The sequence below is a fragment of the Culex quinquefasciatus genome, chromosome 3 (genome assembly GCF_015732765.1).
Source record: "Culex quinquefasciatus strain JHB chromosome 3, VPISU_Cqui_1.0_pri_paternal, whole genome shotgun sequence".
Taxonomy (NCBI): Eukaryota; Metazoa; Arthropoda; class Insecta; order Diptera; family Culicidae; genus Culex; species Culex quinquefasciatus.
Window position 1 is genome coordinate 128,189,453 of NC_051863.1, and position 24,495 is coordinate 128,213,947.

Below are 24,495 nucleotides of genomic sequence, written 5' to 3' on the forward strand. Positions count from 1 at the left end.
GTGGTCGGATCGATCTCATATTTTGGTCAATGTTAGAACACATTAAAAGAAAGAAAATGCAACAAAAAGCTTATTAAAACATGCTGATTAAAAAAATACAAAAATCGTTGAAAGTTAAAAACCAAAAGTGTCTCATTGATGACTACCCTACCCTACTTGAGCAAATACCAGCGACCAAAATGTGCTCTTGGTTGCCCAGTAATAGATGATAAAATACCATGAAATCAAACCAATATCATGTTTGTGGAAGACCACAGGAATACCAAAATATGATTTTCCAAGGGCGCGGGAATACCTAAAATTAAAACCATGACAATACCAAGTTTTGGTATTCAAGCAATGTTCAAAAATCCAGAAGACCTCAACTTGGTATTGAAATGATTTTATTTTGTGGTATTATTTTACCTTTGGAATAGCATGGTATGGTATTGTTGTGCCCTTCCACATACAAGCTTTTGGTATGATTTCATGGTATTTTACCATCTATTACTGGGCAACCAAGGGCACATTTTGGTCGCTGTTATTTGCCCAAGTAATACCAAAATTTGGTATTCCCGTGTTATTTACCCCTGCTCGGGAATCGCAGTTTTTCTGATAGTTTTTCGATTTTTCTACAAAAAAAACATTTTACAACGTTAGTTTTGTCCCTGTGGGCCTCCATAGCGGCACTTTTTGGTCTTAATTTTGTCATGTTCGGAATCCTCGAAAAATTTCTCGTAACCTCGATACGACCTGTTACACATTGGCGAAAAAATCGCTCTTAAAAGTAACAAAAAAAAAAATCAGGGATTTTAATTTTTTGCGACAATTTTACAAACCTTGAAAATAATTGCTAAAGCAGAGATAATTACTTAAATGCATTAAAACGATCGTAAACTTACCCTTAAAGTTAAGATATGTAGCAACTACAATGAGGTTGGCTAGAATGATGGCGACCGCTAAGATGAGAATGATGGTTGCCTGCGTGAGTGCCTCCAGGGTTGAGCCGGATTGCAGTGGACTCAGCCCGTGCATCGTAACCCCTAAAAGTCGAAAAAATGAATACATCACCTGAACTAGATCAACTCGATATAAACTGTCCTACCTCGCATCCGGTCATGACTTGTTGGCACCGGAAGAAAGAAAATTGGCTGGCGATCCGCACCTGAGTTGTTCGACAAAGTCCGATGACGACGACGACGATGAGTCCCTGTGGTGGATCACCGGGCTGGAAGCTACGCACATTGATTGGCACTCATTGACCGTGCCGTGCCGATTGACTGCCGATGATGGGTCTGGGAATCAATCCTGCAAATTGGAAGAGGAAAAGTGTGAAAAAACAATCGTTAGTTAATGAAGGTTTTTGACCATTTCACCATCAATCATCGGACGGGATTCCACCGGGGACATCGAGTGACATGGCGGACAATTTTTGCCTCAATTAATTTTCCGAAAAGCGCAAATTTAATTTTCACAATTTCCCATCGTCACAGAACCCGGGTCGATTGACACAAATGGCCACGTTAGGCCCCAGAGGTACATGTTGTTGTCGGCCAGCATGGTGTGGCCGTAATGAGATTGGAAAGATAAACTATGTACACAGGAGAGGTCGCCATTCTTGACCTGTGTGCAAATACTAGCATTTGACTCGCTAGTTCGAACCACAGATAGCCCCAACGCCCCTAATTTATGACCAAAATCGAGTCTTGAGGCCAAACCCCCTAGGTTTGTACATTGTGTCTCGTTATGGCCTTAAATGCAGCCAGCCAGCGTCGGAACACGGCCAAAAATGTGCACAACAGCAAATTGGCCATCCTTACGGGATGAGGCCGATAGCTTACGGATGATGGCGTTGACGACAATGTGGAAACGTGGCTAATGATTCCCTGGACGGTAATTGAACGTTGGTTCGAAAAATGCTCACTCGAACGTTCGGCATTTTGTGCATGTTGGAACACTTTAGGGATGTTTTGTGGAATGATGTGGCATCATTTTGGGAAAAAATTGTTTGTTCACTAAGCTAAACAATCTTTGCTAATTTTTCAATTTTAAAAAGGAGCCGAAGATATGGTATCTTTTCGACGTTGATGGGCTGATTTGTCACACGTCGCGTTTTAATGTTTGACCTTCAATAAATGAAAAAAAAAGCACGCAATGTAAACAATAACAAACACGAGCTCGTACTTATGTCAAACGCGTTCTGAGCCGAGAACCTTTGGCAAGTTGTCGTACATACATCAATTTTCAAGGTGTGTCAAGATAGCACGTCAAGATTGATACTTCTTTCATATGAAGCGTGACAATAATGCACGGAGTTTTCTTTCATTGAATATTTAAGGATTAAATCGAATCTAGGGGATCTGTGAAGGTCAAAAGGTGTGGCATTGTGAGCTGCACAAAATGGCGTTCTTAATTTAATTTGGCTCAACACATGCGACAAGACAATATGTCAACGGCGATTTTCGTGCTTCTCTAAATCCATAAATACTCAGGATTAGGGTTGGAAAGTTTATTTTTCAATTTCACACAAATTTGAGACAAATAATTGTTTAGCAATACTTTTCCAAACTTTTATCATCCCCATGCCCTACCTAAAAATAAAAAAAATAAAAACAATTAATTTGTTACCAATCTTGACCATTCAGTAACTGTTTACAATTTCAAAATTTGTTGACAGATCTGAAATAGACATGGAACTTGACAAAATTTGTTTTCATGGTTTTTTAGATATTTTGCAATCATTTGACACATTACTGAATCGGGCATACAGTCTGCATTGAGACAACCGATTTAGAGGAATTAAAAAGCTTCAATTTTGGAAATGGGTCCACACATTTTGTTGTTCAGAATCTCTTTTGAGGGCTCGTGCATAAACTACGTAGCCTCCAAACTGTTGAACCGAAAGCTAATACTTTCTTTAGAGAATTTGTTCGGCAAACTGTTCTCTACAATCTGATTGCTTAAAAAATGTTTTAAAATGTCATGGTATTATATTGGGAACCTATTGGGTAATAAATAGCTTTGTTGTGAATTACATGTGAGCAATTCTCTACCCAAACCGGAAATGGATTTTATTTGTATTTTTTTATTTGGCTCAAACTTTGTGGGGGCCTTCCCTATGACCAAAGAAGCTCATTTGTGTCATTGGTTTACCCATGCAAGTCTCCATACAATTTTGGCTGCTGTCCATACAAAAATGGAACGTACATATTTAAACAGCTGTAAATTTTGAGTGAATTTTCTAATCAATTTGGTGTCTACGGCAAAGTTGTAGGTATTGTTGAGGACTATTGAGAAAAAATAGGTACACGGAAAAAGTGCAGATTTTTTAATTACCTTTTTTTCACAAAAACTCAATTTCCCAAAATACGTATTTTTTGATTTTCGAGATTTTTTGATATGTTTTAGGGGACAAAAACCCGCAACTTTTGAGCCATAGAGATACATGGTCAAAAAATCTGCCGCCGAGTTATGATTTTTTAAACAAATCGAAATTTCATGCAAAAACAATTTTAACGTAATTTTTTAATGCAAAATTGAATCTCCAATCGAAAAGTACATTGCCGATTTTTTGATAAAGGTTTAGCCACCGAAAGTTTGATTTTAGCGAAATATTTGCAGTTTTTCGATTTTAAAAAATAGTGACCATGAATGCCCATTTCTAAAAAAACTTTTTTTTTAAGTTCAGAAAATTTGCTTTAAAATTGTTTAAGAGACATTAAAGATTGGACCTCTGGTTGCTGAGATGCAGCGGCTTCAAGAAAAAGAAACAGAAAAATTAAAGTTTTCTAAGTCTCACCCAAACAACTCACCATTTTTCAATGTCGATATCTCCGCAATTATAGGTCCGATTTTCAATGTTAAAACATGAAACATTCGTAAAATTTTCCGATCCTTTCGAAAAAAATATTTTGAAAAAAGTTAAATCAAGACTAGCATTTTAAATGGGCATAATATGCAATGTTTGGCCCTTTTGCAATGTTAATTTCCAATTTCCCAATCATGTCCAATTCTTGACGATTTCTTTACGGGAATTTCGTACGCTTCGAGACCCGGAGACCTCATCTTGTTTTATCAATTATGTAGATACAAGTTCGCATTATAAATGTCAAAAATGGGTTATTTTATGAATTCTAACATAAACTTTCATTTAAAGTTTATTTGAATGCTGTAGTTAATGTCAAAACAATTAAATGAAATAAAATTATAAGATTACCAAAATGCGAAACATTTCACGTGAAATATTTCATAGGCGTCCGAAGCACCGGGAAGGCAAAGCTGCGATGTATGGTTTTGATTTCCTTAAATTCTAGCTAATTTGTATACAGAATATCGATTGTTTTGATGTTAATAGCTTATTTGAGACTTAAAGAATGCCATTCCCTAACGTTTCAGTCCAAATTTGTGCGATTCATAAGTAAAATCGAGTGTCCGCGATTCGAAGCACAACAAGTCATTTTAATTTTAAAATTCTGATGAAAAATTGTTAGAAAAGACCTATTTTGTATGCAATCTTTTAAAACTGATTGTGTGTACTACATCCTGATGATATTTCTACATTTCCAACTTGTTACATGATGTTTTGCCAGCTATAACAAAAATGATATGCTACTAAGTGTCCGGATTTCGAATCATGACGTTATTTTTCGTAAATCAAAAAATTTAACTTAAACATGAAACTATTATACTTAAAAATCAAAAAATCTTATAAAAGTGGCGTATTTTTTTACTTTCAGTGCATTTTTCAGAAACTCTGTCATAATTGCTATAAGTTTGTCTGTGACCGCTTTTTTATACGGTACAACCGATTCCCTATTTGACACGGATAGATCGGATAATAGGGTCTTAAAGCCCTATGATATTTTTTATGTACAATGGTAAAAACACGTTTAAAATCCATTTCTGATCACTTTTTTCATTTAAACAAAATAAATTGAAAAGACAACATTTTTTTCGATGGATCAACTATGGTCTCCTAGGAACGAGCTGTCAAAAAGGGCCGTGAAGTTCATTATTTTTAAATGATTTATTGTACTCAGCAGAAAAATAAGCTTTATCGTTGTGAACAGTAGTATCACAAATTCAAGCTTATTTTTTGGACCTAATTGATCCGAGCATAGCTGCTTTGGTGGATTTTTGACAGTTCGAATTATTTCAAGAAAATCCACCGCGGTTAACCAAATCAAATTAACAATGCAACTCTAGTTTCGAGTAGGAACAATTTGATAGCTTTCATACAGATTTTGTTCTATCTTGTAGAAAGACACAAAGAAAATTGAGTTTTTCGATAACGGCTAACGTCATGATTAGAGGAGGCTGTTTGGTCTGTGGTAGAGTGCGGGTCGTCGGTAAAAACGCGGCTTTTTTGTGTTGTTATTTTGTAATGAAAAACACATTTGGAAGTGCTGGTTCTGTGTGCAAAAGTTGCAATACGATCCTTTTTAGTGTTTGCTTGTAAAATATCCGTTCATTTAGAAGATTTTGTGGTGTTTTTAATGATTTTTACAAAATCTCTAAACATGTCTTCGTTGTCTTCTTCACTCGAACATCACAATGCGTTCCATTTCAACGCGTTCCTTACGCAAACGTCAAATTGTGGTGGTGAGACGGAGACAGCTGTCACTTGTGTGCGTGCTGTGAAAAATCTGACAGACGATTCGAAAAAGGCTAAAACTGTAATTTTGTGCAAATATGATTGAATGGAAGTGTTGGTCCATTGCTGGCATAGTGTTTAGCAACTAAATGCTGAAAAAATAATTTTTCTTCTGGTTTAAGTAATCTGAAGCCATTTTTCTTGCTTCATTGGCGTGGGGCTTGTGCGTGTTTGTGAGAGGAAATCGGGAGAGTCTCCGGCTGACTTATCGTGAAAGCGAACACCAAAGCTGCTCCGAAAAAGTGTCAGGATGAGAAGCAAATATTCCAAATGGCTTGCCGTGATCTTGTGTGTGTTGCTGCAGCGTAGCCTACTGACTCAATGGTGGCGTGTCGCGCGGTCGGTGCATGAGGAAGGGGAGTGAAATGAGGATTTGTGGCCAGGCTGAGTGTATGCGAGCGGCCACTAGCAACAGGACAAGACTGAACAGCGTTTCAACCCGACTGTGTCCAACCCACGGTCAGAACGCACCAATACTACAGATTGTCAAGGCAAACAGATTGGCCAATGTTTGACAGATCCAAACGCGCTGGACACCAACCGCCCTTTACGCCCAGCAAAACTGGCAGTGTTGCAAGCGCAAAACATACGTTGCCAGTGCCGATTTGATTTGCATCGGCCAATCTGTCTCCCTTGACAATCTGTAACCAATACAATCGAAGACGACGAGGAGCGTGCTGTGATATTTGGTGAGTCTGTTCCAAGCCGTCAGCTTATCTGTGAGTGTCTGAGAGAGTGTGATTCAGAATAGAGTGAAGAAGTTAGGGGAGGGTAGGAACGAGATAGTTTGAGAGAGAGAGAGAGAAGGATGTGTGACTGTAGGAGTGTGTTGAATGTATGCATGATAGTTAGCAAGGTAGCGTTCTTTTATTACGTAACGCAGATGGAGAGAGGGGGTGGGGTCATTTCTAGAGATTGCGGCGAATAATCTCAAAATTGGGTAGCAATTTAAATTGAGCGTTATTTATTACGGCATTGTATTTTCTTGTTTGTTTTTCTCTTTTTCTAAACATGCTTGCATTTAAAACGTTGGTCGGCACAGTGCCATTTTTAACAGCCAAGATCTTAGAAGACTTACAACTTTACGTTCGTTAAATATTGATCGATTAGATAGTATTTATGAAAATTTTAATTGACTTAAACTAAGCTAAAATTTATTCATTAAACTTTTTAATGAGTCATAATTAACCGATTTTTTGTGATATGATATTTCTTAAATATATTCAAAAGTATTTAAGTAAGAAAGTATTTTAGGTTTTACTCGTGTCATAGGTGGTGTGTAAGCGTTTGTTTGAATGAGTTCGTTTAATGTTTATCAACTTATTTTCCAGGTTTTTCGAATTGAGTCGATTTTTATTGGTGGGGCAGCGCGCACGCCTTGCAGAATTATTCGTGTATCGAGCGTCATTTTTTCAGTGATTGGTGTTTTTTTTTAGCTTAATTAATTGTTCTGTAATTTTAAAAGCCCTTCCTATATCATCGTTGATCAGAAGGCACGGCGTCGGGTAAATTGTGCATAAATTTTTCAAATAATGTATTAAATTTTCACGGTGCAAAAGACATTTCTATAACATCGTTTATTGAAAGGCACGCTGACATTAAGGAAAGAAAATTAGAGCGCTGGCCATGGGGACGCCCACACTCGTTCTTGCATTTTCCTCTCCTTCATTTTCGTTGTATCGCTGTTAAGATTCGATTGTGTGTAGTGGGACCCCGCGGTTACTCTGCATCGTGTTTTTCGGAGCCTTTTATTTGATATTTTATTTTCATGAGTCCTTATTTTATCATAGTTGATCGAAAGGCACGCAGCCGGTTTAGTTCGTTATAGTTATTGTTTTAATTTCATCACAATCGTTTACGCGGTGTCCTCTTTTCTTTTCGTTCAAATTTGTTGATCGTATTAATTTATTCCAACTGGCAGTTTTAGTAGTAGCTCACCAAACTTTCCATTTTATGAAGAGTAAAGCGTTTATTTACTATTTTTGAAATTTACTCGCGTTATCTTATAAGCAGTGAAAAATACTGATAAGTCCAGCCCATAGCACTACAGCTCGGTTGGCACGCGTTCGATTAAAAAACATTTTAAATAATCAATTATGTATCTTTCCGCAGCCGGCTGCCTAAGATTTTTAAAATTTCAACCGATAAACAATTGCTTATGGTCGCATCACCTACCACAGTGAATCCTGACCTCATACCCATCTTACTAACCCCTCAAAACTCATGTGATACTTTGTCGGAGACGCAGTCGATTTGGCGGTCCCATCACTCAAGTATCGGACTAACATTCCCATCCACTTCCCCGTGTCTTACCACTGGTCGTGGCCGGCGTCGGTATTGATCAGCACGATAGGGACCTTTGAAAATTGCGAAGGGGTGATGATTGGTTCCTACTTTTTATCTGTGGTCCACGGAGCAATGTTTGGGGGTCCTGGTCAATAACGAAGTAGCAGCTACGGGTAGACACCAATGCTATGCTATGCTATGCTAACGGCTAACGTCATGATTAGAATTCCCGGACACCTCATCATGTTTTATCAATTATTTGGTTATATGGTCGCATTAATTCTTACATCAACTTTCATTTAAAGTTAGTTTGAACGATGTAATTAATGCCAAAACAATTATATAAAATAAAGTTATAAGTGTACAAAAATGTGAAACATTTCACTGAAATATTTCATAGGCGTCCGATGCACCGGACAAAGCAGAAATTTATAGTTTTGATTTCTTTAAATTCTAGCATTTTTTTTAATATCTATTGTTTTGATATTGATACTTTAGGTCTCAACCTTTCACCATTCACTAACATTTCAGTCCTATTTTGTGCCATTCATAAGCAAAATTCAGTGTCCGGAATTCGAATCAGCTTTCAGTTCAGAATCAGTGTCCTGATGAAAAATTGTTAGAAAAGACATATTTTGCATGCATTCTCTTATTTCTACAATTCCAACTTGTTACATACATAATGATATGCTACTAAGTGTCCGGATTTCGAATCATGACGTTATGCCTGCTTCTACAAAATGTTCCTCAATTCCCAAATTTCGCTATGCCCTAGCCTGGAAGCAACACGTTTCACGTTCTAGGACAGCAAAATCCAAACCAACCAAGGTCACAACCAAGACTGCAGTACCGAGCAGGTGGCCAGCTGCAAAATTAATCAGCTAGTTCACACAAACACACAAAGCGAAGGCTGTGTGAACTGTGGAGAGGATACTACTGCAGAGTAGGTCAAGGCCGTTCCTGGATTCCACTAGTGTGGGTTCTGTACAGAATACGTTTGCATCGTGATGCAGGTGTTCAAACCGGATATTGCTAACTTATTTTCTCTACATGGCTAACGGCAAGGACCTCATTAATATTCTGAGCAAACGCAAAAAGTTCGAACCTTGCAGTGCAGCTCTAGCCAGGAAGGCAGAAGCCAGCTGGGAGTTTTCACGCAATAAATTATTACTGCCAACAGTAGTAGGGTACTCTCTGTAATTGGACAGGGAAAAAATCGACTCCAATTCCTGGCTGCCAAGTTTGGGCTGACTGGCGGTACGAGAACAAAACAGCAGATTTAATCAACTAAAATGCAAATTCCCCAACCGTGCACGATTAATTATGACTGAGTAAGTACGTCTGTGACAGGTGCGGAAAGCACATTGACCTACCATCATCGATTGTAATTGGTTAATTTAGGTAATTGAATAGCTTGTTCAAACAGGCTTAGATTTATTTTTTAACTGTGTTTGCTATCAAACCTGTCTTATTATCCTTTTACGAGAAATAATTTAGGATCTACGAAATAATCAAATCCACATGAAACTACTCACACTGACATTCGTGCATAAAATCGCTCCTCTATATCTTGATAATTTGAGTTTCCCTCCCAGCCAGGAATAAGCATAAGCATAAGCATAGGTGCCCACCCGCAGTTGCTACTCCGTTATTGACCAGGACCTCCAGAAGTTACATCCACGAGCCGTGGAAGATGAGTGGGTGCTATCTTTCCTCGCTTCGCAACTTCTCAAAGGCCCCTATCATGCTGATCAATACCGGCGCCGGCCACGACCAGTGGTAGAGTCACGGGGAAGTGGATGGGAATGTTAGTCCGATACTTGAGTGATAGAGACCGCCCAATCGACTGCTTCTCCGACAAAGTATCACATGAGTTTTGAGGGGGTTAGTAGATGGGTATGAGGTCAGGATTCACGAGTGGCAGTGATGTGACCATGAGCATTTTGTTTATCGGTTGAAAGTTTTAAATCTTAGGCAGCCGGCTGCGGAAAGATAAATAATTGATTATTTAAAAAGTTTTTTTAACCGAACGCGTGCCAACCGAGCAGTAGTGCTATGGGCTGAACTTATCAATATATATTTTACTGGTTGTACAATTTAAATAACGCGAGCAAATTTCAAAAATAGTAAATGAAAGACGCTTTACGCTTCATAAAATCGATAGTTTGATGAGTTAATACTAAAACTGCCAGTTGGAATAAATTATTACGATCAATGAAAATAAACGAAAAGAAAAAAAGGACACCACGTAGCCGACTGTAATGAAATGAAAACAATAACTTAAACGAACTAAACCGGCGGCGTGCCTTCCAATCAACGATGATGAAAGAAGGACTTATGAAAAATAAAATATCAAATAAAAGGCTCTAAAAACACGTTGTAGAGTATCCGCGAGGTCCCGCTACACACAATCGAATCAAAAACTAAAAAAAAATCCTAAATGTCAGCGCGTCTTTCGATAAACGATTCTATAGAAATGAGTTTCCACCGTGAAAATTTAACACATTATTTGAAAATTTACGATTTACCCGACGCCGTACCTTCTGATCAACGGTGATATAGGAAGGGCTTTTAAAATCACAAAACAATTTATGGAATCTTAATAAATAAACGACGCATCTGATTCAACAAAATTTTACGAACAATTTTTTCGATTTGGTGCGCGTATTTTTACCACTAGTTATGAACTTAACCTGAAAAACCTGGAAAACAAATTGATTAATATATTTCAAGCTCATTCATACCAACTCTTACACACAACTCATTATACCAGTAAACCTAAATACTTTTAAAAAAGTTAATCAGATCATAAAAACCATGAGATTTTTTATGACATATTAAAAAAATATTCAATAAAATTGATAATTGTGATTTACGGGAAACCTAACGACGATATTTGTTGAATAATTTGTACGCGTAACAAAATGAGCGCGGCCAAACCGACAGTGTATACAAGCTAAAAATTTTTGTGTATCAAACCTTGCAATGAAAACAAAAATAAACGGATACACTCACACAAACATCGTCAATTGGGCCGAAACAATAAAAACATCGATTATTTCAACATTACAAGCAACAAAAAAAAAAGCAGCAGAGAAACCGAAGTTTTTATATTTGTCAGTACTTAAAACATGGCACCGCTCCCCTAATTAAAAGTTATCTAGATAAGTTGTTTCGGCCCAGTTTCTCACTCACACACGCATACTCATTCACATCTGTCAAAAGAATATTCTTATTGGAACTTGCTCACCCGGTTCTGCATGCTGCTGCTTCAAAGGTTGACCTGGCCGCAAGTCTCTAAGACCCGGAAAAATCTATGCTTTTTAGCACAAATCGCTCGGTGCGGCGTGAAAGCCTTGTGCATCAAATTTTCGCAACTCCCCGCGTTGAGAACAATCGTCCTCTTACACGCCGGATTGTGTTGAGCTGACGTTCCTATTCACTGCTTCACCAACACAAACACGTATTTTTCCTCTTCTCTGGCTGACTTTTCCTGGCACGCTTCAAAGCTGAATATTTCTTTTAAAATTCACTTATTTTCTTTTGAAAATCGGGAAAACTTCATAATTCCCTAACGCACAGCAAACTCGTTTGTCGAATAGTGCGCTTTTCGCGACGAAAATGTTTCAATTTCACCAAAAAAACACCATTTAAAAACGCAGGCCGAAAACAACCAACTGATCGCAAACAGTGTTGCCGATCTCTCCAGTTTCCCTCCCAGCCAGGAATAAACTTAAATTAAACAGTACCCATTGCCTTCGCTTTTGTTAGTTCAGACCTCCCCATTGGCAAACAGTTCATGACTGCATTTCATGATTAACTCTAATGCATTGCTCATTCTAAAAATAAAGTGAACAATGCCGAGGGAAGCGGTCCACCGGAAATGCAGCGTCAATTTAGGAAAATTGCATAATTCTCATTCATCAACCCAACCGTAACCACTTTTCTCACATTTGTTCCAGAAAATGGGCCTCCACCTCTTCACTATTTTTCATAGCCACGGGTCATGGAAAACTCCGCAGATCTTTATCCAGAAATCAGATTTTAACGCGGTGCTAAACGTCATTCTGCATGCCATGGCACCTTTTATGATATAAACTCGATGCACCACCAGCAGCAGCGCCAGACCAGGGGCAATTAAGTCACCACCCTGTGGTCGGTTCCTACCTGTAGTAGCAGGTCGGTGGCGTTTGTCGTGCTATTAAATCAGAGGAAAATTGAATTGCTAACTTCCCTCTCTGGAACGAGTTGCATAAAAGGGGTGGTTAGTTTTATTTACAATTGGGAAATTGCACCACAATGCAAGAGTTGTTAAATTGTAACAAGAAAGGGGATTTGTGAAAAACGTTCCCGCGCTTCTTCTCGCCACAAATGGACAAATCCCTTATTTATCGTTTCAAAAAAAAAAAACATTGGGATTGAAATCTATTATTAATTTTAACATTCCAACGCCCAAGGCTCCAAAAAAGTTGGAACAGTAACTTCAACTAAATGGTTCTCGGGCATAACTCAACCAATCAAGATGATTCTTCTTTCCAGTGATTTGTTAGGATGTCTAGATGAATCTAGTACTTTGCAGAACTTAATTTGATCAAAACTGAAATTTTTGCGATCAAAATCTTCGTTTCAACTTTTTTTCGAGCGTAAAAAAATCGACGAAAATTCCGCGGAGGCAGTAGTTTTAAAAAAAGGTGGAACAATGTTTTCGGTCGCTGAAATTACAGATTTGTTCAAATCAATATCTGAAAGGATCATCTAGACATTCCTACAAATCCCTCAAAACAAGAATCGTCTCGATTGATTGAGTTTTGCTCGATGAACCAGCGAATTGAAATTACCGTTCCAACTTTTTTGGGCGTTCCAGTGTTAATAAGAAATTTCAAATGTATAAGTTCTAAAACGGGTGCAAAAACGACTCTAAAAAAGAAGATATTTTCAATGAAAAAAACTAAAACACTTAGTTTTCAATCAAAAGGAATTCTAGAGTGAATTGTTTTTCAACAATCATGAAAACATTCAGTTGCATTTATTCCTTTTTTCTGATAACTTGAAATTTTATCTCACAATATACGCCTTTTACGGACAAATGTAGAGAATGCATATGAGCAAACCTTAAAAAAATAGTTTTTTAGCGTACACAATTGATGTTCGGGCACTTTAAGAGCTCTAAAAAACAAACATTTTTATTTTTTGACAAGTCAATTTGGACTTAAGGGTCAAAAGTTACACAACTTTCTTCTATGTATTCGACAAAGTCGCTTGAATTGGCAAACCCAACAACTTTCTAGAAGACAAAAAAACCCTAAAATATTACTGAAAAGTTAGATTTTCAAATGCACTTTAATTTTGAATCACCCAAATTTTCAACCCTACCAAAAGTTGTACCTTTCCATTTGCAAGATTTTTTCTGAAGACACCAAAGCTCCAATACATCGCACATTTTTAGGAAAATCCCTTTTCTGGACCACTGTGCAATTGATTACGGTAGCATGAATGAATACTGATGGAATGATGTATCATGTACAAGAAAATTTGATGTAAAACTGCGTTTGTTTTGACACAATATGACAAAACTTGCACTAGCATACGTCTGCAAAAAATATAATATTCGAAATCTTATAATACATCAATCTTAACCTAATATTACATCAAAAGTGATGCACATAACTGGAGCGTGTTTTTAGATGTAATCTTACATAAAATAAAACAGAATTTCACGCTCTTTGTTTGTTACACGATTGAAAAAAGTGTCAAGCATACAAACGTCAGCCATGTTTACAAAAGTGAAAGTTGAGTCGACTGAAATTTTTCTTCTCAAATATTTCCACATTTTTGGCAGAATCTGCATCTTTTGATCAACGAGAACACTTATCAGGTGTAAGCAATGGTAAATATAACGTGTTTCCGTAGAAATCAAGTCAATCAATAGTTTGTTTGGGTTTTCTCTGGAGGCATCTTTCGTCTTGCTTTGAAATCTGTTCCGGAAGAGGATGACTGGACACCTGATTCTGAGCAAGGTTTCCAACAAAATGCTGGGGCCGTTCCGCGGTTATCTGCGGCTCTTTAACCGACCCTTGTTGCGCAGGAATAAATCATCAGTGTTTCCAAAAGGTGAAAGTTAGCGGAGTGATTTTTGGGCTCTGTTCAGCTCTTCAGCTAGTTTCACATCCTTGCAGCAGGACGGTCTAAGCGATTCAAATGGCAGGAAGATTTACGACTTTAATTGATCGCAAAACCAGCGAAGTGAACGAGGCAAAATCTGGTTAAAATAAGCATACAAAACAGTGGCTTCAAACTAAACTTATTGTACAAATTGTTGTTAGTGCGAATGATAATTTCGAGGAATAAAAACAATGTTGCTAATTGAAACGACAAAAACTTTCATCCAGTAAGAATTTATCAATTCCAATAGGACTATTTTCCCACCAGCATTGCGCTTCGTGTAATTTTACACGACCATGATCGATTGTTTCGATAATTTTACAATTGATGTGAATTTGCGTCTTATTTGACGCTCCAGTTATGTGCTTGATGCACTTGATTCGACGGAAAATTACACGATTTTTTCTAAGTGTGTGAGTTCTATAATTTCCTTCAACATGTTGAAGGATAAGCTTCAAATTTAGGTTTTTTACATTTTTTACCCATCCCTAGAATTTGACCTCGACCTTGACCTAAACACAAATTTGAACAATGATTGTTTGTAAATACGCACTGGGGTGACAATAGCTAACATCTTCTAAGGACACATTTTTACTCGAATCCTTATACAAAATAAAGTATTTGTGCCAAATATGAGCCAAATCGGTCATTCCTTTGTGGACCATCATTCAGTGAGGTACTCCTGGATATTAGCTCCTGAAAAGTGCTTAAAAAGTGCAAAAATGCCTCACGGCAAGAAAAAGAGGCGGTCCTCACCAGCAGGATCGGCAGATTTGAAGAAGCTAAAGAATGCCGAAGTGCTACCTGCAAAGCCAGGCAGTTTGGGCAAGGAAGCTCAAAATTCGTCTGGAAACCAGTTCGCTACCCTCCCTGTGGACGTGAGCGAGAAGGAAGAATTTGAACGACGGGAAAAGTTGCCACCCATTTTTGTGAAAACATCGTCATCGGATTCGGAGCGAAAGTGGCTGACCGGGTTTATCAAATCTGGTGCTTTACGAGCTTCCATTCGCTTGTGTGCTGGTGGACTCAAAATTCTGCTAACTACCTGCTAAGGATTACAACTACGTTCGGGATTTCCTGAACAACACAAAGATGACGATCCAGGTAAACGCCCCATGAAACAGGTCCTCCGAGGCCTGTACGACATGGATGTGAGTGTGCTGAAAGAAGAGCTCAAAACTCTTAAGTTGAACGTGATCGAAGTCTTCAAGATGACGAGACACAACAAGGACATCAAGTATCGTGATCAACTGTACCTGGTTCATCTCGAGCAAGGATCGACAACGCCGTCTGAGCTGAAAGCAGTTCGGGCAATTTTCAACATCATCGTGACTTGGGAACCTTATCGTCCAGTGCACCGTGACGTGACACAGTGTTCGAACTGTTTGCATTTTGGACATGGTGGAAGGAATTGTTTCATCAAGAGTCGTTGTGCAACCTGCGGAGGTGAGCACAAAACACAAGCTTGCGAAACAATAAACGAGAACATCGAAGCAAAATGCTTCAATTGCGGCGGCGACCATTCTACCAAGAATCGGAGCTGCCCAAAACGAGCTGAGTTTGTGAAAATTCGGCAGCAAGCGACGACGAGGCACCAACCAAATCGTCGCAAAACACCACCAACTTTCACGGACGTGGATTTTCCTGCTTTGGCGTCACCTGGAGCGGGATCTGTTCGAGTGGTTCCAAATCTGCAGCCATTGCCGTTGAATCAGCGGCAAAAAGTTGCAGAGAATACAACACCTCCAGGCTTCAGTCAGCAACCGAGGGAAAACCAACCAGCATCAACAGGTGAAGGCAGTAGTGACCTGTTCTCACCACAAGAACTTTTGAACATTTTCATCGAGATGACAACAACACTGCGTGGTTGCAAAACTCGTGCGGAACAAATAAGAACGCTTGGAGGATTTATCTTAAAATACAGTTCGATTTTTTTCTTTTTTACCCAAATGTATTTGATTCAGTGCAAAAATGTAAAACAATTTGAAATAAATAAAATAAATGTGATCAGTTAATAATAAAACGAAAAATACAACAAAGATTAAGAGCATTAGGCCATACCACTTAGCATGTAAAAGAAATGTAATTATTATAAGAAAATTCAATAAAGACATATTTAATTTCAAAAAAATGAGCCAAATCGGTCTACGACAGCGATTCTCAACGGGGGTACCGGGCCTACTTGATTTACATGGCAGGGGGTACCGGCCTAGAAGAAGGTTGAGAATCGCTGGTCTACGAGAACGTTAAAATTGGTGGAATTTGTTTTTTTCATGCAAATCAATTTGTTTGAATTGCTAATAACTTTTCAGGATCATCTCGGATAGCTTTGCACCCTTGGACAAAATTGTAGAGCGTTGAATTTCAGAATAAAATATCACTTTCGACAAAATTTCAACAAAAATCAACAACAACCTTTTAACAGCCCCTTTTTGTATTTCTTTCCAATAAAATCAGTACAGCGGATTCGTTAATTCTAATGGATCCAAATTCGCTAATTAGAACGACTGACAGCTGTCAAAAGCATGGAACCACGTGCTCGGAAAACGACGAACACAGATCGAATATAAACATCAGTATGACAGCTAAATTTTTGACGTTTGATAGCTTTTTAATTCGAATATGATCGAATTAGCGGGCATTCGGATAAGCGGATATTGGATGTAGCAAAATTCGAATTAACCTTCCCTTGGGTTCTCTCAGGCCATGCCCCGGGGGGCGTAGTGCCAATAGTTTCGTTTTTTTTTTTGGGTTCTCTCATACTTTGGAAATGTCCCCAAGGGGTCACCGGTAACAGATTCCAGAGTGGCCAGAATGGGTCAGCTAACTACGGCACGACCATTTACATATCTTTCAATTTCATGTAGTTTGATGAACAACACGTAGTGCGTCCATCCCGGGAATTCCCGGGACAAAAATCCCGGGATTTTTCCAAAACCGGGAATTCCCGAATCCCGAGATTTTTCATAATTTGTCCCGGGAATTCCCGAAATTGAAAAAAAAAATCACATTTTGGCCCGTATATATATTTTTTTGTAGAAGTAGATTAAAAGTTGAATACATAATAATCGATAAGAATTAAAAAGCATTAAAATTTATATTCGGCATATATCAGCAATAATTTGGCTTATTAGTGAAAGTTGTTAAATTTGAGTTTACAGATTCACAAAATTCCTTGTGCTTTAAATATTTTTTATTTATCTCTCTATATTTTTTTGAAGACTTGTTATTAAAATTATGAATATAAATAATTTTAAAATTGGGAAAAATATATTAAACTATTCAGACTTTAGTCCCGGATTTCCCCAGTTGCCAAAGCAGAATAAAAAGCAAAAAAAATGCACTGAAAGATGATCATTCCTCAAAGATTCATGAAGATATTTCATTATTAAACTGAGTAAGAGACGATTTAAGCACAAAATTTTTCCATGCGCAATGTAAACTGTCAAACTTAGTGAACATTTTTTTTTCTCAAGATAGGATGGACCAAATTGGCTGTGCATGACGATGCCCGATTTTTGAATTTTGCGCATTTGAAAAATGCAAGAAACAAAAGCTCTCTAGCTTTTATATGAAAATTATAAAAATATTATAATCTTATTTAAAAATAAACTTTTTTGAATATCGGCATTCGTCAGGCACACGGAACCAGTTCAACGAGTGTTCACCAAAATTGTGAGCCGATTTGGTCATAGCAGTGTTGAGATACCGTGGCACCCATTTTTTTAAACTGCCAACTTTAAATTTTTACATATCGGCAATGGTATAACCAAAAGTTTTCTACTTTATTTTGTTGATAGATGAAAATAAATATAAAAAAGCCTTGAAAATAAATTTAAAAAAGTTTAACCTCTGACCTCTGACCCCTGAACCTCTGACATTTATGCCGATTTATATTTATGTAACCTTTTAAGCTATTTAAAAGCTGTCGTCTATGTTTAGATTGAAGTGTAGATTATCACCAATTAATATATTTGATCTGATTCTATTATTTTAAGCTTGAAAATATAACAAATATAATGAAAATATAGATTGTATGACTGTTTGAAAAAAATCCCGGGATCCCGGTAATTCCCGGGAGTTGAGGTCTCAAAAAGGTTTTATTTCAGTTGTTGTAGATTCCCGGTGGCCCCAGTGACCAAATCCGGTTTTCTAAATCGTTTTCGGAAAGGGGACATCCGAAGCATTCATTCATTTTTGGCGATTTTTTAAAGTTTAAGGTCAAAAAGGACCCCAATTCCTCAAAAGTAATTTTTTGTATAGACGCTCTCCTAGGGGTCGTCCATGGTATAGTTGTTTTGTAAAATGTGTATTTATCTCATAAATTTAATGTCAGAAAAATTTAAGGCACTAGTTTTCCACGGCCAAAGTGATGGCGAATTTAATTTTCAAATAGGTCGAAAAGAACCCCAATGCCGTAAGAATGTTAACGAATCCGCTCTGGAGATGAAATAGATTATTCCAAAACATCATTGTTTTGTTAGAAAAACTAAACAACTGATTAGTTTTTATTTTGTTACGCATACCATTTTGCTTCAAATTTGGTAATTTCTTATTTAATTTAAATTTTGAACATTTAGACCATAGATCTCATAATTACCAAAAATCTGTCGAAAATAATTTTCCTTTGACTTAGTGGATATTTTGTAAATTTTGGATGTAGTATAACTGCAATAATGTCGTAACACTTCGATGCCGGTGTGCATGTGCTACATTGGGTTTGTATAAGACCAAGGAAGGTTCTTACGCAAAAAAAGTGAAAATTTTGGCCACTCTGGAACCGATTCCGGAGCATCTGCAAATTGTATGGACAAAGTTACGTAAAATCAAATTTTGATCACAGGAGGTAGAATAAGCACAAAAGCAAAAAACGTCAACAAACGTAAAAAAGGCAGAATGAAGTTTGTCGGGTAAGGCTTGTTTACCATAAATGGCTCTCATAACAACAAATCCAGTTTACATTCCAATGTGTGATATTCCATGATCCTAATTAAAATTCGCCGTGACATAAAATTTAAATTTAGAATCTCATAATACCCTGCTTCAGAACAGTGTTAATGAGCTGATAAATCAGCAAGATACTTCCCAATCCTTTGATTAATCCTTTCGTACAGGTTCATTCACGCTGTCACGTCGTAAAACTCTATCTGTTTATAAATAAACTAAAATAGACACACCACGGCTGAGCGGAAACGATACCTAAGTTTATATCGATCATGTGGCACCCCACAGAGCTCTCTGACATCTGGCAGCGCAGTGATAGGATATTGTATTTATATGCAAAACGAAATTTCCTCGCCTTTTGGGCCAAAAGTTGATTTGGCAGCGAAATGCCAAAAAAAAAGATACACACGGTTTCGTGTTCCAAAAAAATCGATATTTTTTTGTCAAAAAACGAGAATTTCCCCCAAACAAGCAGGTCCAACCTTGTTCGCGGCCTTCAAACATTAGAAGATATTCTCACGGGATGGGTGGGTGTTGTGATGGGCGGAGAAGGTTGGTTGGTTGGCATTATTTTATTTTATTTCCAGTGTTTTTGTTCGTGTGTCTAGCTTTTGCAGCCTTTGGGGAGCTTATTCTCCTGGTGCAGTCGGAACGGTGGCACATACACACGCAAAGGGTATAAAACACAAGGGTTGCTTGCCGGAATGTCTATCTAGGTTTGGACCAGCATTACAAGCAGGTTTGTGTGTTATGTAATTAAAATTTCATGCAGAATGCACTAATGACGTTGGAGCACACTCACTTTTTGAATCGTAAACAAACGAAACTAAAATGGATATAGGAAATATTTAACTAAGGTTAGGATTTGATTCTTCATCTGATAAATTATGAATGAATTTTTAAGTCCTCATAGCACACAATAATTATAATTTAGCACACAATAATTATAATTTATCAATAATTAATAACAGTGTACAAAAAAACAAGTTCAAAGATTTGTCATCCAAATGTCAAGAACATGGCATCGGCATCGGCAACAGTCCTACTTCGGTCGACAGAGTCAACGAATAGATAACAAGAAAAAAGTGACTATAACTACAAACTTACATAGGGCTGAACCAAACATGGCTTTTCCACAACATTATCATTTTAATCTGCTTCAGAATATCCTTTGCCGCACAGCACAGCTCATCTCAAAGCCTGGCATTTTGACGCCCAGTCAATTGGTGTGGCCTGAGTTGAGATCAAATCTACTTAATATTGTATCAATTATTTCCAAATTAATCGGTTTAAATAGTTACTTTAAAGAGTTTCACCTCCCCTGTTGGCCATAAAATTGCAAATAAATATAATTCGAACGATACCGTTCGGTATATCTTATGGGGTAATTTGGACACTCTTTTTGGTGTAATTTGGTCTCCTTTTGTGGAGTAGTTTGACACAATTATGAATTGAAAACTTGAATTTAAGAGAAAAATTTAAACATTTGAACTTGTTTTTGCCTTCCTCACTGAGAAAAGGCAATAATCCTGCTCTAAAAACGAACTTCTCACAAAAAGCTCGTAGACTCACCTTTATACCTATACCTATCGACCCAAAATCGAAAACTGAATGTGTGTGTATGTGACCAATAATGTAACTCAGTTTTCTGAGCACTGGCTGAATCTTTTATGGTCAAACCGGTTGCATTCGATTTGGGTTAGAGTCCCATACGTACCTATTGATTTTTATAAAATTTCTATAAGTAGTTCAAAAGTAAGGTATAAAAATGTGTTTATGCATAAATCCGGATGTCACAAAAGAGATCGGAAATCAACTCGAATACCATTAATCGGGGTGACATTGCACAGTGGTCCGAAACCGAAATCTAGCGTGACAAAATTGATACCGGCTACACGTTAAGATTAAGAGCTTTGGTGTCTTCGCAACAAATGATCAGGGTCAATAGGGGCATCTTTTGGTATGGTGGACATTAGGGTGGTCCAAATTTTAGGGTGGCTCAGATTTTTTTATTTTTGACGAGATAGCGCTTTAGTGTCTTGAGAAAAGTTGTAGGGAACACCATTCTGAGCAACTTTGCTGAAGAACACAAGGCTCTATCTTCAAACGGGAAATTTCTAGAGCCATTTTTGTAATTTAGTGTTAAAAAAATGAGTTTTTTTTGAATTTATCAACTCAGGCTTGTGTCATAGCGCGTTGGTGTCGTCTAGACATTTGTAGAGCTTTTCAAAACACACATTTATCTTCCAAGAGAGCGAAAATCGGACCTTTGAAACGAAAATTATAGCCAAAATACGACGAAAAAGACGCCATTTTGAAATGTGAATAACTCGAAAAGTTGCTGGAGTTTGACCTCGCTCTTAGAAGCATCTGAAAATACACATTCTAGTGTACATTTGCTGAAAATATCTCGGAGGTCTGTTTTGTTTAACTTATTTAATCTCAATTAGAAAATGAGCATTTTTAAATCGTTTTTGGAACATATATTTTGATAGAATTGACCAAAAATCATTTTTCAAGAATAAAAATGTTCATTTAGACAAGCTCTACAACTGTCCACAAGGGCCCAAAAATGTACATTTTTTTTAAATTTTCAAAAAGAAGTTCAAAAGTTATGTATAAAAAGGTGTTTTCAAAAATATCTGAATGTTAGAAAATTAGTCAGAACACTACTCAAGTTTCAGCATGTTATAAATCATTAGTTAGGTAATCAAAAGAACTTTCCAACGAGTACAAAACATTAAAGATCTGGCAACCCTGTCTCAAGTTATGACCACTTAAGTGATATTTGTGTACTTTTCTGTTCCAGATCTAAAAAAATAGATGAAATCTGGTAAAAAGTGAGAAAGCCACCATCCACAAAGGTGGATTAAGTTAGTTTTTTTTTTTGTCAAACTCAGATTAAAAATGTTCAAATTTTATTTTTTGCAATTCCGTCGTGAAACTACTTACTTTTCCTGTCATTTTTGAACGACGAAATAGCCTACTTTTCTGTACCAAAAATAACAGAATCGAATAGCAACACTTTTCAAAATAAATGCTGAAAATTCTACTTTTCAGCACTCAAATGGGTGCTGAAAAGTTGAACTTTTCAGCACTTGTTTCGAAAAGTAACACTTTTCAACATTTTTTTGATTTAAACGATTTATTGACAAAATACCTACATCAAAATTTGACATAAAATTTCACTCAGTGTGTGTTTTTTGGATTTGGAAAAAATGTTGTATGGAACTCGTTGCAAAACTTGATTTTTCAGCACTCTTCGTATTTATCCAACTCGGTGAACCTCGTTGGATAAATGTACGACTCGTGCTGAAAAAATCCTCTTTTTGCAACTTGTTGCATAAACTACTATTTCACGTCTAATGTATTATCAATAAGGTTGATGACATATTTTTTTATGAAAAAAATCAATGTTTGTATTTAGTTCACTAAGTTTATATTTTTTACAAATGCCTACATATAAATTTAAGCAAAAATTGCGGAAACGTCAGAATTTTGCCTGAAATTTGTTAAAACTAGTTTTGTTTATAAAATTTTCTATTCATATAGGATTGAAAACAAAACTCAATGCGCTATATTTAAAATTTGTTCTACTGAAAATGCCTACAAGTTTTGAGATTTTATGTTATTATGTTTCAAAAACATATAACAGATAATATTTTCAAAATTATGTTACCTTCTCCTTGTGGATAATTGTCCAAAGAATCCAAAATTGCATCCCGTTTTCCGATTTGAAATCATGTTTATTGAGAATATCGTGAAACTATGAAAATATTAAAATAATGCTATTTATCAAAATTATTTTAATTATAGTTAACTATTTTTTTTAAACTTTTCTAAATTGTATGAAAACTTCTTCATAGAGTACTATGTTCCGTATGTCATCATGATTTCATACCATTCTGCACGTATTTAATTTGTATTGTGCATTTTGTGGAAAAATCTCAAACCTATCTAAGTCCATGCACGTCTTTAAAAAAATCGATAGAGCTTTAATAAAAGTTTCGTTGAAAACATAAATTGAAAAACGGGGTGACTTTGATAGTCACTGTGTTTCTTACAAATGTCAGCCTGAGGTTAGCACCTAACCCACAGGAAAAAAATAAATTGAATGAAATCAGCCATAGTGCCTTACAATTTTATAACAAATTTTGCAGCAACCCGAGCAGACGGCAATAACTTGGGAATAACATTTTTTGATATTTGAAAATATTGGGCCAATAACATTTTATGTTATTTATATTGTTATTGGATTGTTATTGTAAAAAAAAGCAAAGCAATCCACTTTAACGACCCCCGGGTCTTTTGTGGGCTCTGTTGCAAGTTTCTGCTCATTTCCAGGCGTCCGAAAGTTATGTGTGGTGAGTCACCCAATAACACACTAATAACATTTTTAGTTATTCTTCGAACAAATCTTTGTTATTATTTTTTGTTATTTTAACAACTAATCCGATCACCCCAATAACAGTTGGAGTTATTCTTCCATAACAAAAAATGTTATTCCAAAACGCTTGGCTTTCAACGAATGTCAGACCAATAACAAATTTTGTTATGATAACATAAAGTGTTATTGAACCCTTATGCAGAAATGGATTTTTCAAGAAGATTCCATAACACTTTTTGTTATTTTAACAGTATTTGTTATTGAAATGGCATGAATTATGTTATTACCGTCTGCCCGGGAAAGCCCATAGATCATTTTAACCCGTGTTTAAACATTTCAGCAATCTGCAGTTCTCACCCTCACATAACGTCATGATTCGAATTCCCGGACGCTTCGAAACCCGGACACTTCAACTTGTTTTATCAATTGTTTGGATATAAGTTTACATTGTGAATGTCCAAACTGTTTTATTTAATGAATTATATCGTCAACTATCATTTACAGTTTGTTTGAACGCTGTAGTTAATGTCAAAACAATTAAATAAATTAAAATTATAAGTTTCCCGAGCAGACGGAAATAACTTGGGAAAGTCAGTTTTTGATATTGTGAGAAGATCGAAATATGTTATTGGGATGATCGGATTAGTTGTTAAAATAACAAAAATCAATAACAAAGATTTGTTCGAAGAATAACTTAAACTGTTATTATGTTGTTATTGCAATAACAAACCAATAACACAGAAGGAATCATGAAGGAATAACAAGATTTGTTATTTTGTGCGGAGAGGTGGAGCAGCAAAATAACAAAAAATGTTATTGAACTGGTATGTCTGCATAACAAAAAAAGTTATTGTTTTGGTTTATTTGTAATTTGCAAATAAACCTGCAGTTGCCATAACTCCTCTGTACTAGTCAGGGCTGCAGAGTCGGGTACCTCCAAGCGACTTTGAATCCATACTTTGAAGACAACTCCGACTCTGGATGCAGGATATGACGTCAACGACGACTTTAGCTCTCCAAAATACCCGACTTCACAGATTCCGACTCCAAGTAAAAGTTGCTGAAAATTAGATGAATCCGATGC

General features: G+C 36.7%; 1 protein-coding gene across 4 annotated transcripts in view; it reads right to left on the reverse strand.

Moving 5' to 3' along the window:
- The window catches only part of LOC6038838 (G-protein coupled receptor 52), a 65,372-nt gene that overhangs the window by 21,602 nt on the left and 19,275 nt on the right, over positions 1-24,495 (reverse strand). For all 4 annotated transcript variants that reach the window (XM_038265538.1, XM_038265539.1, XM_038265536.1 and 1 more), the window contains exons 2-3: positions 1,085-1,287; positions 882-1,022 (exon numbers count right to left, since the gene is read on the reverse strand). In XM_038265538.1, the coding sequence (XP_038121466.1) occupies positions 882-1,022; positions 1,085-1,091 (148 nt within the window). In that variant the 5' untranslated portion in view covers positions 1,092-1,287. The remainder of the gene's footprint in view (positions 1-881; positions 1,023-1,084; positions 1,288-24,495) is intronic.